At 41.1% G+C, this 14,802-nt stretch overlaps 1 protein-coding gene across 5 annotated transcripts in view; it reads left to right on the forward strand.

Moving 5' to 3' along the window:
- LOC131693017 (uncharacterized) overlaps window positions 1–11,109 on the forward strand; it is a 546,650-nt gene extending 535,541 nt beyond the window's left edge. For 2 of the 5 annotated variants that reach the window (XM_058980473.1, XM_058980474.1), the window contains exons 11-18: window positions 6,278–6,469; window positions 6,626–6,775; window positions 6,871–7,106; window positions 7,160–7,564; window positions 7,627–8,041; window positions 8,103–8,490; window positions 8,546–8,759; window positions 8,817–11,109. In XM_058980473.1, the coding sequence (XP_058836456.1) occupies window positions 6,278–6,469; window positions 6,626–6,775; window positions 6,871–7,106; window positions 7,160–7,564; window positions 7,627–8,041; window positions 8,103–8,490; window positions 8,546–8,759; window positions 8,817–8,922 (2,106 nt within the window). In that variant the 3' untranslated portion in view covers window positions 8,923–11,109. The remainder of the gene's footprint in view (window positions 1–6,277; window positions 6,470–6,625; window positions 6,776–6,870; window positions 7,107–7,159; window positions 7,565–7,626; window positions 8,042–8,102; window positions 8,491–8,545; window positions 8,760–8,816) is intronic. The other 3 variants (XM_058980469.1, XM_058980471.1, XM_058980472.1) reach the window with 2 other exon arrangements.
- The last annotated feature ends 3,693 nt before the right edge of the window (window positions 11,110–14,802 follow it).

Genomic DNA, 14,802 nt, shown 5'->3' on the forward strand with positions numbered 1-14,802 from the left:
AAATTTTCGTAATGTTAAATATTTAGTGTACATTGCACGAATGTTTCGTTAGTCGTACGATTTCATTATGCTTCAACGAACTAAATTTTCGTATATTTTTTCATCCGATCTTTAAGGCTCGTTGTTTGACAATATCAATTTTTTTATATTAAAGAGATCGATGCGGCAATTTATTTTTTATAAAAAGTGCATCACTACGACAGATGTTTATAGCATATTGTTGCTATTAACGAATTAGATTCTTGATCAACACAAAAAAATTGTTTGAAATGAAATCGATTTTGACAGATCGGTCTCTTTCATATAAAATAATCGATGCTGTTAAACATCAACAAGGCAAGGGGTCTCAGAGGCCCGGCTAGTTTCATTTAACTAGTAATTTGAAATTCAAGCAATCGGGCGTTTTCGAGCTTTCAATTCCCTCACTGTTGAAACGAGGCTTTTAATTCCATTAGGTCTAAATGTCACAATTTTAGCTTGCGTTTTTGAGGGTTAAAGATCGACTGAAAAAATATACGTAATTTGGTAAAATAAAGAAACATTTCGTTTCAATCACGAAAAAAAGTTTCGCTTTCTATGATGAATTTCTTGCAATGTACACTAAATAAATTTCCATCCATCAACTCGCCATGTTTTTAGATCGTGAAATGAACGAAACCAACTATTTACAAAACACGAAAATGCTTCGTTGCAGAAAACGACGAATGGATTCGTGCATTGCACATAACTTGGGGCAGCTTTGATATCACTTTGAAATGCACCGAAATGATAGAATACCTAAGTAGCACAAATTTGCATATACCTACTTAATGTAAGAAGTCGTCCTAGATTTGCACGATCCAGCAGAGAAGAGGGGTTTGATGTAACCCTCTGCTCTGACGGTATTACGCATGAGTTGGCAAACTGACTCGTACCCAACGATCTCGAACCGTCGTTATCTGATTATAGGTACATCTTTTTTGATCATTTAAAAATTGAGTCACTTCCCACAACATCACAGGGACGCCCGTTATACAGTTCTACGGAAGCCCCCGAGCGCTCCGACGCAGTTGGGCAACCAGCCAGCGACCAGCTCAGTCGTCCCGGCCCTGCGTTCGAAAGTCTTGAGGGGGTCTTCCGAACTCCCTTCTCAGGCAAGTATTTTGCTTTACATGACAGTTCGCTTTCTGAAAATCACTCGGGCTCTAGCGTGCCATCGAGTACAATACGTTTGAGCACTCCGTCGTTTCTTGAACAAAGCATAACAGCCATACCATCATCGAGATTACATCTACAAACTTATGCCGCGCTGCCTTCACCGGGACATGATTTCCTGTACGCCTACTACCAGAACGTTCGCGGAATGAAAACTAAAACGCAGGCCTTCTTGCTTGCCATCACTTCCTGCGACTACGATATTATTGTTCTCACCGAAACCTGGCTACGTTATGATATATTAAACGCTGAGCTATCGACGAACTAAGCAATCTACCAATGCGATAGCAACTCTTCTACCAGTCATCTAAGCCGCGGAGGTGGTGTTCTTATAGCGATAAAGAAAAATCTAACTGGAACTGTACCAAAGCTACCTGGATGTGAACATTTGGAACAAGTTGCCGTACGTATTTCACTGCCAGGCCGATCTTTATATGTTTGCTGTATTTATCTGAGACCGAACAGCGATCTTGACATGTATAACTTTCACTCCTCTGCGATCCAGAATATTCTCGAGAAGACCAACCGACAAAACAATGTACTTGTTGTAGGCGATTACAATCTCCCCTTCGGTGGATCTTCGATGACGACCTAAAGTGCTACATTCCTGAAAATGCAACATCGGAACAAGAGATGGCTATCACAGAAACGCTGGTCACTTGTATCAAATCTGCTCTCTTAGCAACGTGAATGGACGGACCCTTGATTTAGTAGACCCTCACCATAAACCCTTAGTTTTGAGATTTGATATGTGTTCTGATGGTAGTGACGCTTTTGATACAATCAACGACGATATCAACTTTGACTTTACTCGATGCAACCTCGATTAAGCCTCAATGGCCATTAGTGCAGTCAATTGGCGTGATATGATGGATGGAAACGATTTAGATCAGGCAGTTGCGGCGTTCTACGAGGCAATATATGAGATTCTTCATCGCAATGTTCCTAAAAACGTATCACCAGAAAAGCAGATTATAAGTTTCCGTAGTTGAATCCCGAGCTTGGTCGCCTACGCAACGTACTCCAGAAACTACGAAAGCGATACTCACGTCGTAGGACCGACGACAAAAAACTATTCTTCGTCAAATGGAACTGCAATATAAAACAGCCCGTAACAGTGCATTCGGTGACTATCTGAACCAAGTCCAACGCAGCCTTCGAAACAATCCCTCGACATTCGGGGACGTTTATAAATACCAGAAAACGTTCCGGGGGTATACCAGAAAATCTACGAAACAAAAATTCACAGTCGGCGGACCTATTTTCAGAGCACTTTCAAGATGTATTTACCTGCCCTCCTGTCTATCCATCGCAACAGTACCTTGAAACATTACCAACGTATACTATCAACCTACCTCTTCCTAACGTAAATGATGCTGATGTATTCAGCGCTCCGTCCAGCGTTGATCCATTGAAAGGGCCTGGTCCGGATTGCTTGCCTCCTGCGTTTATAAAACATTGTGCCCGAGCTCTCTCTGCACCAGCAAACATAATTTTCCAGCTCTCAATCTCGGAAAATGTTTTCCCAAGTGTATGGAAAGAAGCTGCTATAGTTCCCATCCACAATATCGAAAACTACAGAGGAATCTCGCTGCTGAACTGTCTAAGTTCTGCAAATTTTTATCTACAATGCAATGTACGCTGCTTCTTCCTACATAATCGACAAACATCAACACGGATTTGTCAAAAAAACGTTCCGCCACTTCGAACTTGATGACGTACACAACTTTTCTGGTTCCAGCAATACATTTTGATTTCGCAAAGACATTCGATTGGGTTTTCCTGGATGGGTAACCAGATGGCTACATTCCTACCTCTCCGAGCGATCCGCTTTCGTTAGAATCGGTACCATACGTTCAAGCACGTTCGAAACGCCAACCGGTGTGCCTGAAGGAAGTCACTTAGGGCCACTTATCTTTCTCTTATTCATCAACGATCTCTGCACCCGCATCAAGTCTGAAAAATTACTCTATGCTGATGATCTGAAAATCTTTCACTCAATTGCATCAGGACTCGACTCTGCTGTGTTTTAAGATGATATAGACAATATGGAGGAATGGTGCTTACTAAACGGCATGCAGATCAACTAGAGTCTCGCCGTAGTTTCTTGCAAAGAATGTTTATCTACGATATGCGATCGAACAATATTGACTGTCCCGACATTCTTTCTAGGATTAATTTGCTTGTTCCTCCTCGTGGTATAAGGAATCGTCCGCCTTTGTGGATTCCTAGAAGTCGTACAGCTTATGGCCAGAATAATCCGGTGAACAGATGTTGTAGCAAATTCACCGAAACTGCTCTAGTTTACGACCTTCATTCAACTAAATCTAGTTATAAGTTAAGAATTGATTTGTTAAAAGATCTTCACTGGTATCTCTTTGCAATCTCTCCTAACTCTTTCATTCCCAGTTTCAGTGGGTTTGGCTTAAGGTAGGGTATTATTTGATTCTTTCCGGATAACGAACTAAGCTGTACCTGACTGAAACGGAAATTGGAGGAGATAAGTGGGAGGGCCATATGGCCATCCCCAGAATAAGGTATTTCTTAATATTTTGTGGAATCCCAATGAATGTTTTAAGAATTCTCATGTTTTGATGAGGCTACATTTACATAATCCTTGTAAGCGTGCAGTTTGCTGAGAATGGGAGGTTCTGAGAATCAAGTCGATTACAGAGAAAATACAGCAGTGCTTTTGCAATATTGACGACCGATCTCTGGAATTTTCGGCTAAAAAGGTTATCTGAAGTATGGATTCCAAAAAGTCACGGCGAAAGTTTCTAAACAGTATTCATTTTAAGCCGAATTTGAATGACATCTCTTCGGGGGTGTTGTCGTTCTGCTATTTCAATATCTCATCGGAGATGTTGATATACCCGATCATCAAGAAGTGTCTTTTATTCCCTTAGATATTGAAGAATAATTCCGTATCGTCTACGTTCTTTGTGTCGTTATTTTCCTTATCCCTACCCGATCACAAAATTATAACACAACGCAATTTTCGTAGTAAGCTGTGTTATAAATGTGGTCGCGTTACCCGATCAGAATGAAATAACAAGATTATAACAGAACACAATTTTCGTAACATATTGTGTTATAAATTAGGTCTCGTTAGTAGTTAAAATTACAGAAAATTATAGTAAATAAAAACCCGAGATATAATTATGAAATCTTTTTGTTAAGTGTTTCTGATCGGATAATCTTACCACGTTCATTTTCCATTAGGGAAATGATGAAAAGACACCAATCTCAGATTAACATAAGGAACGTGCCATTTGAGGCAGTCGTCACCGATTCCTGAACTCGAGTCGGAAACGACCTCATCAATTTCAACCTAATTAGTTGGTACATATACTCTGTACTCCTCAGTGAAAAGCCCGTAGCCAACAAAATAATTTGCTCGCTTCAAACTATTTGCTACCACCCGAAGCTTGTCAGGGCGAATTTTCGATGTTCTTGCAACACGGACGAATATCGTTGCGTCAGATCACGAGAAATACGTTATAAATTCAAACACTTTTAGTCTTTGACCCGGGAAAAGATCACAACGGGCCCAGTTGAGGAACATGAGTATAGCTTGAACCGGGGAGTCGATTTTATTCCGATATTCCTCCAACCTTTGAGGCCAACCATTGTCAGGGGAAATCATTCTTGCACGGGTCTATTGTCCAGTGAACGTTAATAAGAGAACCAAGAAAGGGGATGCTAATATGAGCTACCTAAAATAAAAGTCGCAAGGACAAAATTTGCTTCGTAAAATCCGCTTCTAATATATTAGAATATAAAAACCGGATTCAAACTTCAAGTATAAAAATCGGATAGGAACTCTCCTTTGTAAGAGTCGGATAAAAAAACCTTCAGTTTAAAAACCGGAAAAACATCGGATTCTTACAAAATAGTTTTTTAGCCAACTTTTAATCGATATGCTGCCCATGATCGCAAATCAGTCCCATAAAGATAGGAAATCCCATAGAAAACGGGACAAATATGCGATCATGGGCAGTATGCGGATGCTCCTGCGAACGATTTGTTTATTTTTAACCGGATTTTATACTGATTGTTCATCCTTGCCGAGTTTTACAGGTGAAAACTTTTTAAGGGATTATTCTGCTGAAGAATTTCTGTCCGATTTTTATGTTTGACGTTTATTTGCGATTTTTATATTCTAATATATTTGAAACGGTTTTTGCGAAGCGACTTTTATTTTCAGTCGCTCATACAATAGCGGTACTTATCTTTCATAACAGTATCCAGGCAGCTCACGTGATGAGAAACACTGCCACTGCTCTGCTGTTCGAATAACGGTTAACCCGCACACACGAAATTTAAAAACCTCAAACAGGCGGAGAACGCTTAAGATTTAACATTAAAAGCAGATTAGCAAGTTTTGTTATATAGCGTTTTATAGCGTTATACTGCAGGAACTGAAAAAAACTCGTACACGCTCCGAGAGTCTTCGAAACAAGATCTATGTTACCAATCGCGAGAACAACAGCCATAACTTGGAAAATAATTGAAGCTTCGAAAAAAATGCTCTATCGTTGACGTAGCGTCTGACCTAAAATGAAAAGTTTCCAAATTGTCATGACAACATTGTCTCGCTCGGTCCATGTTTTGGTATGCTTCTTGAAACGCTTTTGGGCGCTTCGTCAGTGACACAGCATTGTGTTTTGTCATTTATGGTACATTGTATAGACCAAACAAGGTCGAAGATACGATTCTGCTAACACTAAGGATGCCTCCTGAATAGGTCTCCACGAACGTACTATGATACAAATGGCTTCTGCGGCCAGTACCGTACCCTCTGGACCCTCAGATCAGAACAACAAAAATAACAAATTCGCACTCTGAAATAATCCTCAACGCACTCGCTTAGAAATGTAGAGCATGCCCGTTCAATCAATAGGAAACCTAGTTTTAAATGTAATCACATGCACACGTCATAGGCGGAAAAACGAAATTTTCTCTTTCTCTGTCTCTCTTTAACATACAACAATCACAATTGGAAAGTAGCGAAAATCTAACAATTTTCTCAATCCATTGCGAAGTCATCATACTAACACTCCGTTAACCATTTATCCCATAGGACTACATCACTGTTTACGATGGCTACACGACCCGGGATCCGATCATACTGAAACTGTGCGGCGGAGGAGAACCCGTTCCACCCTCCATCTCCAGTGGTCCGGAACTGCTGGTGGAGTTTACGACTTCCCCCTTCGGCACTTTCAGCAGTCCGGAAACGAGACGTCACTCGCTGCACGGATTCCAGCTAGAGGTACCACATCTGCGATTCTTACACCAATTTACTCAACTCTTCAAATGCTGTCCTGTGTTTTTTTCTTTTTCTTTCTTTTCCTTAATTTCTCTTCGTTCAATCAATCATGCACCGTTTCAAAAAAAAACCGTTCAACAACGCAACAACACCCTGCAGGTCTCGGTGAAATTCGTCGACCTCCAGAGTCCAACGTACGCGAAAAGCAAACGCATCTGCGAATTCTGGCTACGAGGTACCGGTCACGGGGTCCTGCAGAATCCCCAGCACTCGTTAGCCCCGAACACCACCTGTCTCTATCACTTGCAAGTAGGCATCCACACAGAATTCAGCAGCAAATTGCGATACTAGCCGTTTGCTTCCGGGTTGGGCACTGTTTGGTCTTTTTGCTACTTTTTTTACAGGGTACGGAAGCTCGCTCGCTAGATGCCATCAACATTCCACGGCGATCGGGAGCACTTTCCACGTCGCCGACTAGGTTCAAGGTGTGGATTTCGGTGATGAAATTTGAACTGCAGCCGGAATTTGGGTCCACCGACGAACAGCTGCTGCAGTACCAGTCGAAGGAAGACTGCAGCGGAATGCTGCGGATTTGGGATGGTCCGCTGAGGGAGGTACCCATTTGCAAAGATATCGACTGGTGAGTAGTTGGATATGATCCGAAAGGTTGGATTAAATTGAATTGTTTTACAGTGTAACAATTGACAAGGACGGATACCAGAGGCCGACCATCCGATTCGGTCAGAACAGTACCAACGTGATAGCTAGGTTTTGTCGAGGTTCTATTCCGCGATCGTGTGATCATGGGATGCTTAATATGACCAGTTCGCGACCCTGCACCTTAACGGAGAGTTTCGTTTCGAGTAGTGACTTCGTTACACTGGAGTTGAAGACTACGGAATCGACGGTTCTTCGACCACTACAGTTCGCTTTGCGGTATGAATTCGTTGATTTTCTTCAGGACGGAACTCCAATTGGCAGGGAAAGTGAATGCAATAGACGATTCCTGAGTAGTCAAATTGACAAAAAGGGACCTCATCCGGTGCGGAGTGTGCGTAATATCTTCCTCTTTGGACGGGGTGGAGCGAAGCAGCTGCAGTGCGTATTCTATTTCAAGGTTTTAGTCAGTAGTTGTCAAGTTGTTTTCGATTTAATTCCAGCTGCGTCTACCGTTTTGAAGCCCAACGTGGAGAACGGATACGGCTGGAGGTTATGCGGGCGATGACAGGAAATCGAACGTGCGATTCGCGGGTGGATCCTGACATCGGTCGATCCTACTGCTTCGGTAATCACAGCACTAGGATAGAGATCTTTGAGCGACCCTGGCATGAGTCAATTCTATTTCCGAGGGGTTGCATCTGCAACTCGACGAACAAATCGTTTCTACCGATCGTTTTTACCTCCACTGGCAGGGAGGTAGAGATCCACTTTATCTCAGAAAACATGACCAGTGGCGACGATCCGGATTCGATAAACTTCGAGGCTACTTTCGAATTCATCAAAGCGCCGATTGTGTGCAAGGACGTGCGACGGAAGAATGCTGTGACGGGGATCGTTAGTCTTTCCGGTGGAGAGGTAAATAGTGAAGTTATTTTTTGATCCTGATCCTGATGATAATTGATTCTATTAATTCCAGACGGAGTGCCGCAACCGACCCTGGCTAATAGAACCCTCCCACGACAAATACCTGTACGTACGTTTGCGGGGGCTTTTCCTGCGGAGAAATAATCCGGCTGTACCGATGCGGTACAACGCCAGCCTCAGTACGGTAACTCCGATTCGGTGTAATACCAAGGCTCGTGTCGTGATCACTGATGGTGAGGGAGTTTCCATCACTGCGTGTCCCCTTCCAGACGACACAGGACACCGTCACGTGGTTGAAGTCTTCAGTGCCGGCTGGAGTCGGAAGCATCCCTACTTTGGAGCTGATCCATCGAAGGTAATCTCCGTAGAGTTCCTACATCCTGATAGTGGACCGTACTCATTCAGCTGGCTCGAGTTGTCTAAACGTTCCCCAAGTTTCGGTAAGATCAAAGACAGTAGAGTAACTAGCAAACAGATAATTTCGGAATTTCACAGCACTCGTCGCTGAAGAATGCCCATACCTGTGTCCAGACCTGAACGCATGCGTTAACGCATCCATCTGGTGCGACGGAATCGAGCAGTGTCCCTCTGGAGAAGACGAATCGTTTACCAACTGCTCGGCACTGCTACGGCTTCCAGCCGAAATCCTAGCAGGCTTTTGTGTGCTGCTACTACTGATCTGCCTCGGACTGACCGCCTATTTGTATCGGTAAGAGGGCGTCATACGCACAGGAACCTGAACTAATAACCTCTCGATCCATTTCAGCAAAATCAAACGCAGCTGTCGGAGGACGTCCGTTCTCCAGACCCGACTTAAATCGCTCAGCTCGATGGATACGGCCGTGTTTGACGAGAAGGAAGTGATTTGCTGACAAAACGACAATTCTGTACGGTACGTGGAGATCGATCGGGTTACCACGGTCTGACTACGCACCGTACAGAATTGTCTACAGCTTCCACGATTGCGGATTATGTTAAAAAAACACTCCGACTACTGTACTGTACTCTGTTTTACCTTTCGCATAATCAATAAGTTTTAAAAAGCGGTGTGCAACGGACACCGGCAAACTACAATCGGAGCAGCATTTAGGAAGGCAAGCGTGAATAGATAAGAATAGATTTCAGAAGATGGTGATGGAGACCGCAGCTATAGTGAGGACAAACGGAAGAGACTAAACTGTCATTTTTGTACTACGTTTTAGTAATACTTTAATAACGAAACTACGATTCCAAAACAAAAACCAAAACAAAACTAACTGATTAGAAGGTGTTTTAAACCAATCTACTTAACGAAGAGACGGCTAGATAAACAAAATCCTACGAACGATCCTATCGACTTTCGGCAAGGACGAGGCAAAATGCTCGCTGTTTCTAGAACTAAAATAACGTTAAACTATAAGTAGGATCAAAACCATAAAACAAACACTGTTTTCTGAGAAAATTTTATGATAGACAAAACTTTAGACACATTTCTCAAAGATGCATGCAAGCGATGAGCTTTTAGGTCTACCATACTACTACACAGCTAAACAGAAAGAAAAGAGTGATCTCATTTCAAGAGGTTGAAAAGAAAAAAAAGCTAAAGAAAATTTACTAAAATCAAAATATAAAACTAAAATAAATAAAAATTGGTTGAATGAAGTAACACGTTTTAGTATGAATAAAGTATTACAATATTTACTAAATATATCCCTTAAAGCAAGCAGTAACAAGAGAACAATTAGTGAATTTTAATCATTCAAAGTAATACAATTATATAAGAGAAGAAAAAAAACTAGATGAACCTTTATGGACAGAACAAGCTTAGGAAGTTCAGGATTGTTGCATTGTTACTTATGTCGGTTTTATATAAATGGACCAATATTTAAAAATCAAGAAGAAAGCGAAATGTCGGTCATAAAACTAAGGAAACGAATGAGATTGAGCCAAGTTTTCCAAGACTACAAAAACCAAACCTAGCGAGTTAATAGAGTTAAATTTAAACGATAAGAAAAAAAATGTCAGCAGACAAACACAATCATTTACCGATATTCTGATTCGAATCGAATAAGTTTGGTTTTATCTTGTTCTATTTTTTATTTTTTAAGATCTCCTAAAACATTACGAAAAAAAACATACGCGGTAAACCAAATCTCTAACAACAGTCAACTACTGCCAGCTGCCTAATAACTATGCACCAGCGCAAGGAACCACACAGACCAAACGGTATCGTAAGCAATTGAGGTCATCGGAAGCGGTCGAGTCGTTTTTTTGTATAGTTACTTTTAATTTGGGATCATCAGGCACACGGTCGCCGTGTGAAAGTTCTTCGATGGCAGCACGGCTTTCGAACAATTCAATGATGAATGTTGATCTTTTTGGGTCCTACTCTATCACCGCTCCTCACCTCACTTGAGTTACCGTTACCTTACGTACCAGTTACCTCATACACGCAGAGGTATTCCGAGAATCGCATTAAGTAACCGTCGAAAAATTATAAGTAACTGCTGGGATATTTCAAGTGCGTAACATGATTTATAGGAACAAGCGTAATAAATAATTTATTTTAGATTAAAGCTATTTTTAAATTCAAGATAGCGACTTAGAATTACCACTAAACATTAACAACCCATATCAAATTGGTGTCATTTGAAAAAGGGGAATAAGTAGATGACGGAAATCGAAACTTGAAGCCGTTTTGAAATTCGAGATGGTGACGGTTACCTTCAGAAACCGCACAACTTTCGCCAACTTAATTGATGCCACCGCTCTGATTCTATACGAATCATTCTATTAATAATGTTCAATTTCAACCAAAAATTATGCAAAATATGAAGGTGGTCAAGGCTTGGATCTGTCACGTTCCCGGTCAGCGTGGCAAGCAGGAAGTTAGCAAAAGTTGAGCAAAGCGAAATTGATGCTGGCAGAGTTTCTGCGAGCATTTTGCGCGATTTGTGCGAGAATTCTGGCAACGAATTCGCTCAAATGCAACAACCGTTTCTGACAGAAGCGGTTAAACCAACCGATGCTGCTCACTTTTATCCAGAATCCAGCCAGTAATGTACGGCTAAGATCTCTGCACGCTTCCTGCCACATCCTTGTCAGATGTTTTGCTCGATTCGTGCTAAATTCTACCAGGTATGAATTGCCAGGATCTTTGCACAGTTTATGTCCGAGTTATGTCAGGGCTTTGCTCGGTTCCTGTCAAAATTTGCCAGAAAACGCGAGCGAATCTGAGTTCGCCCTAGCTCAACTAACCCGACAGGATACGCGTAGAAATCTGACAGGGCTGCCAAACCAAGACTTACAGAAATCTAGCTGAGCGGTCTCTGCCAGAAAATTTGCTCACTGGGTTGAACTGCTACGCACATTTCAGTTAAGTCTACAAAAAACGACAGATTCAGATTACTGTACAATTGCACATTGTAGAGATCCGCAAGTCTCACATTAATTTTCCAGGCAGTTTTTTCTATCATTACCAGCTTTCGATTTATGAACATTTGAATGCGCCTGCAACGTTAAGCAATGTTCAAAGTTAGTTTGAAGGTTATCAAAATTGAAAAAAATCTGTTCACTTATCCGCCAATATTGCGTGAAAACAGTTATAACAGTGTAACGAAATTCATATCAATTATCATCGTTGAGGGCAGCAATGAAATGTGAAATGCGTAAAAAGTACAGACACTTTATAACAGACTAACGGAGAGAAAAACAGTAAAACTAGTAACAATGGATGTAAACTGGCATCATGGAAGCTCCCATAACCCAGTCAAAAAGGGCAAGTTGCTGGCTAGCGGGGGGCTATTTGCCAACTCGGATGCGCTAATTGCCCTACAATTTGCCAGCACGTTGCTGGCAATTAGGGGGCTATTTTATATGCAACATTTGGGCGATTTGCCGCCGTCATTTTTTTTGCCGCTCTACCCGCCCTTAAATCGCCCCTAAATCGCCCAGGGAACGCGTCATTTAATCGCCCTTAATTGCCTGATATGAAAATTAAAAATATTAAATATTTTCGGATTCACTATCTACTCACATATCGGTACACTAGGTAATCACCACCTGACTATAGGAAGATTCGATGGAGAAATTCGTATTGCACACAAAAACTTACCACAATCTGACTTTCATTTAGACTCAGAGATCTTGTTCCACTATACTTACACACGATTCCACAATTTTCCACATTCGTTGGCTAAATTAAGTGCACTAAACAAACAAATCACAAGCGGGAACACGCCAATTGTTTAAAAAAAAATATAATTTTAAACTTAAGCCAAACATGAACCGCCATGTTTGAAAAACGCAAAAAACAACCAAGTCCATTTCAGCCGCCAGAAAATTTGTCTAAGTATTGAAATTGCCTTTAAATCGCATTCGCAAATTGCATTTGTTCCTAGAGGCAATTAGCACAGGTGAGTTGAGTCAAACGTCAAACTTTTTAAATCGCCTGACCATGTTCGTCCGCATTTTTTTGACAGGGAAGCTTTGCATGGGCTTTCTCTTTGGCTGCACTTTTTGACAGTCCATTTGGATGCAATTTTTGACACTTCGCTAGTCTGTTATATAAAGTCTGTTACACGATAAAAAAAACTTTACCCATTTTATGTATTCAAATTGCCCATTTTCGGAAGTTATTCAAGCTGTCAAAAAATGGGTATTTTTTTGTTTCTAACAATGAGTACTTTTTATCCATTTCACAACTACTCGATGAGGTAATGTCAATGGGTATACTGATCTTGATAATGGGTGAAAAATCCTTAAGCATTATTTCAAGCGAGTTAACCTGCAAACTAAGGATCGTAGTGGAACCTGCAAATTATCGTCCTGCATCGGAGTCCGTGGCGGAAACGGAACATTTCGGCAATGCTCCGAAAACAACGTCTGTTTAGACTACTGAGGATGTTGAAAATATGCGCCAGTTCGGCAATTTTAGAGCAGCCAAAAGATCCAGCCATCAAAAATATAACCAGTTGGCGGTTTTATTTTGTTAAGTATTATTAGAATAGGATTTCTATCTAGATTCCTATACTTTTATAAGGAAACAATAATGTGAAATGAATGTTTTTTTTAATTCAGAAAAAATTATATTGACAATATTTTTCATTCTGGCGCGAATTTCATGAACGTTCATTGACGTACAAGGTCTGTACTCATTTATGGGTACAAACGCTTTACCCATTTAATGGGTTATTCCACTTTCATTGAAAATGAGTGGTTTTCTACGCATAAATGGGTACTTGATTTTATCAGTGTATATAAGTTTACATCCATGGTTGCTAGTTTTACTGTTTTTCTCTCCGCTAGTCTGTTATATAAAGTGTCTGTAGTTTTGGCTAGCATATTATGTAAAGAGTTGAGGGATAAATGCGACCGAATTATTAACAGAAAAGAAAGTAAACAATGAGAGTCACTTATTGTAGATGTCTTTTTGAAAAACGCTCAAGATTTCATTATTGTTATTCTGCGAAATAATAGTGAATTTTTTTTTAGTAAACAAATGTGAATACCGAAATTACACAGGGCCGGCGGAACACCTTTTTCCCCGGGTGGGTAGTAAGATTCAAGGTGATTTCTCCCCGTACTGTGTGTGTTGAATACAGATACTACAAATGTTCCACACCTAAGTACCAATTACTCCATTCTTTTAGATTTCGTTGCATTAGTTTTCCGATCTCTGCGATTAAACCTTTCTTTCGCTGGTACTGAAGCCCGCATGATAGTGTAGACTAATGGGAAGGTATCTTCGACGACCGACATCCTTTCAGGCTTAGTAGATCACGATTTGAATATTTCGCCGATGGGAAAAATAATGCCGATAAGTCTCGCTTTCGATACAAATTACATCTAATGCAACCAGCCCCTCGATGGTCTTCTTCCGGACCATAGACAAGCCATTTAACATCATCGATATATCGCGTGATCTAACTAAACAACACTCGACCATGTACGAAGAAGTATTTTGTCTACGTATCCGCCCGGGAAGTAAAGATTGATGGTGTATTCTCCGAGAAGGGCCTCTATTGCAAAATATGGGGTTAGCTCCTTCCAGATCCCTTTGCTTCAGTGCGTGAAAATTCTGGTATGCAAGCAATTGCGTTCAGCAAAAATCGAGGAGTATAAGAGAACAACTTATATTCCTTCAGCCACATTTCGAGTTTTTCGCCGGATTTGTTCTTCCAAAATTTGTTCTTTTGAACCGGGCTCGTCTACTTGTTCGCCTTTTTGCCCAAAAAACTTATAGTTTTATATTTACCTATCAACGACCATGCCCACATCGTCACAGTTCCTAGTAGGCACTTCGTTCGATGGAGCATGGAAAGCACTCAAGCACTCCTTATTTTTCCTGTAGAAAATAAGGGAGTTCCTAGATTCTTTATGACGAAATCGTTCCCGATTACCCGATATAGTTTGAGTTCTTTCACATAATTCTATTCGGGGTAATGAGAAAAGTAACACTTGGGCATTAGAAGGTAATATTTGTGAAAGATCGCGCAGCATCAACGATCTTGCAGTATTTCTTGTCAGGTGACGCTCGAAAATTGGCAAATTTTGTGGGACAATGGATGTTTAGGAATACGCTGAATGCGCATCTACGGCGGGTTGGGGTCGTGGAGAGCGCTCTCTGTGCTTGTGCTGATGACTATCGCGACAGTAAATATGTTGTCTGGTCGTGTACCTAGTGTTCATGTTGACTGTTATTCACCTTTTATTCATGGTCCCATACATTCATTTAGTGGGGGGTTACCCCTCAGGTTTGGGAACAATTTTTC

The sequence above is a fragment of the Topomyia yanbarensis genome, chromosome 3 (assembly GCF_030247195.1).
Source record: "Topomyia yanbarensis strain Yona2022 chromosome 3, ASM3024719v1, whole genome shotgun sequence".
Lineage (NCBI taxonomy): Eukaryota > Metazoa > Arthropoda > Insecta > Diptera > Culicidae > Topomyia > Topomyia yanbarensis.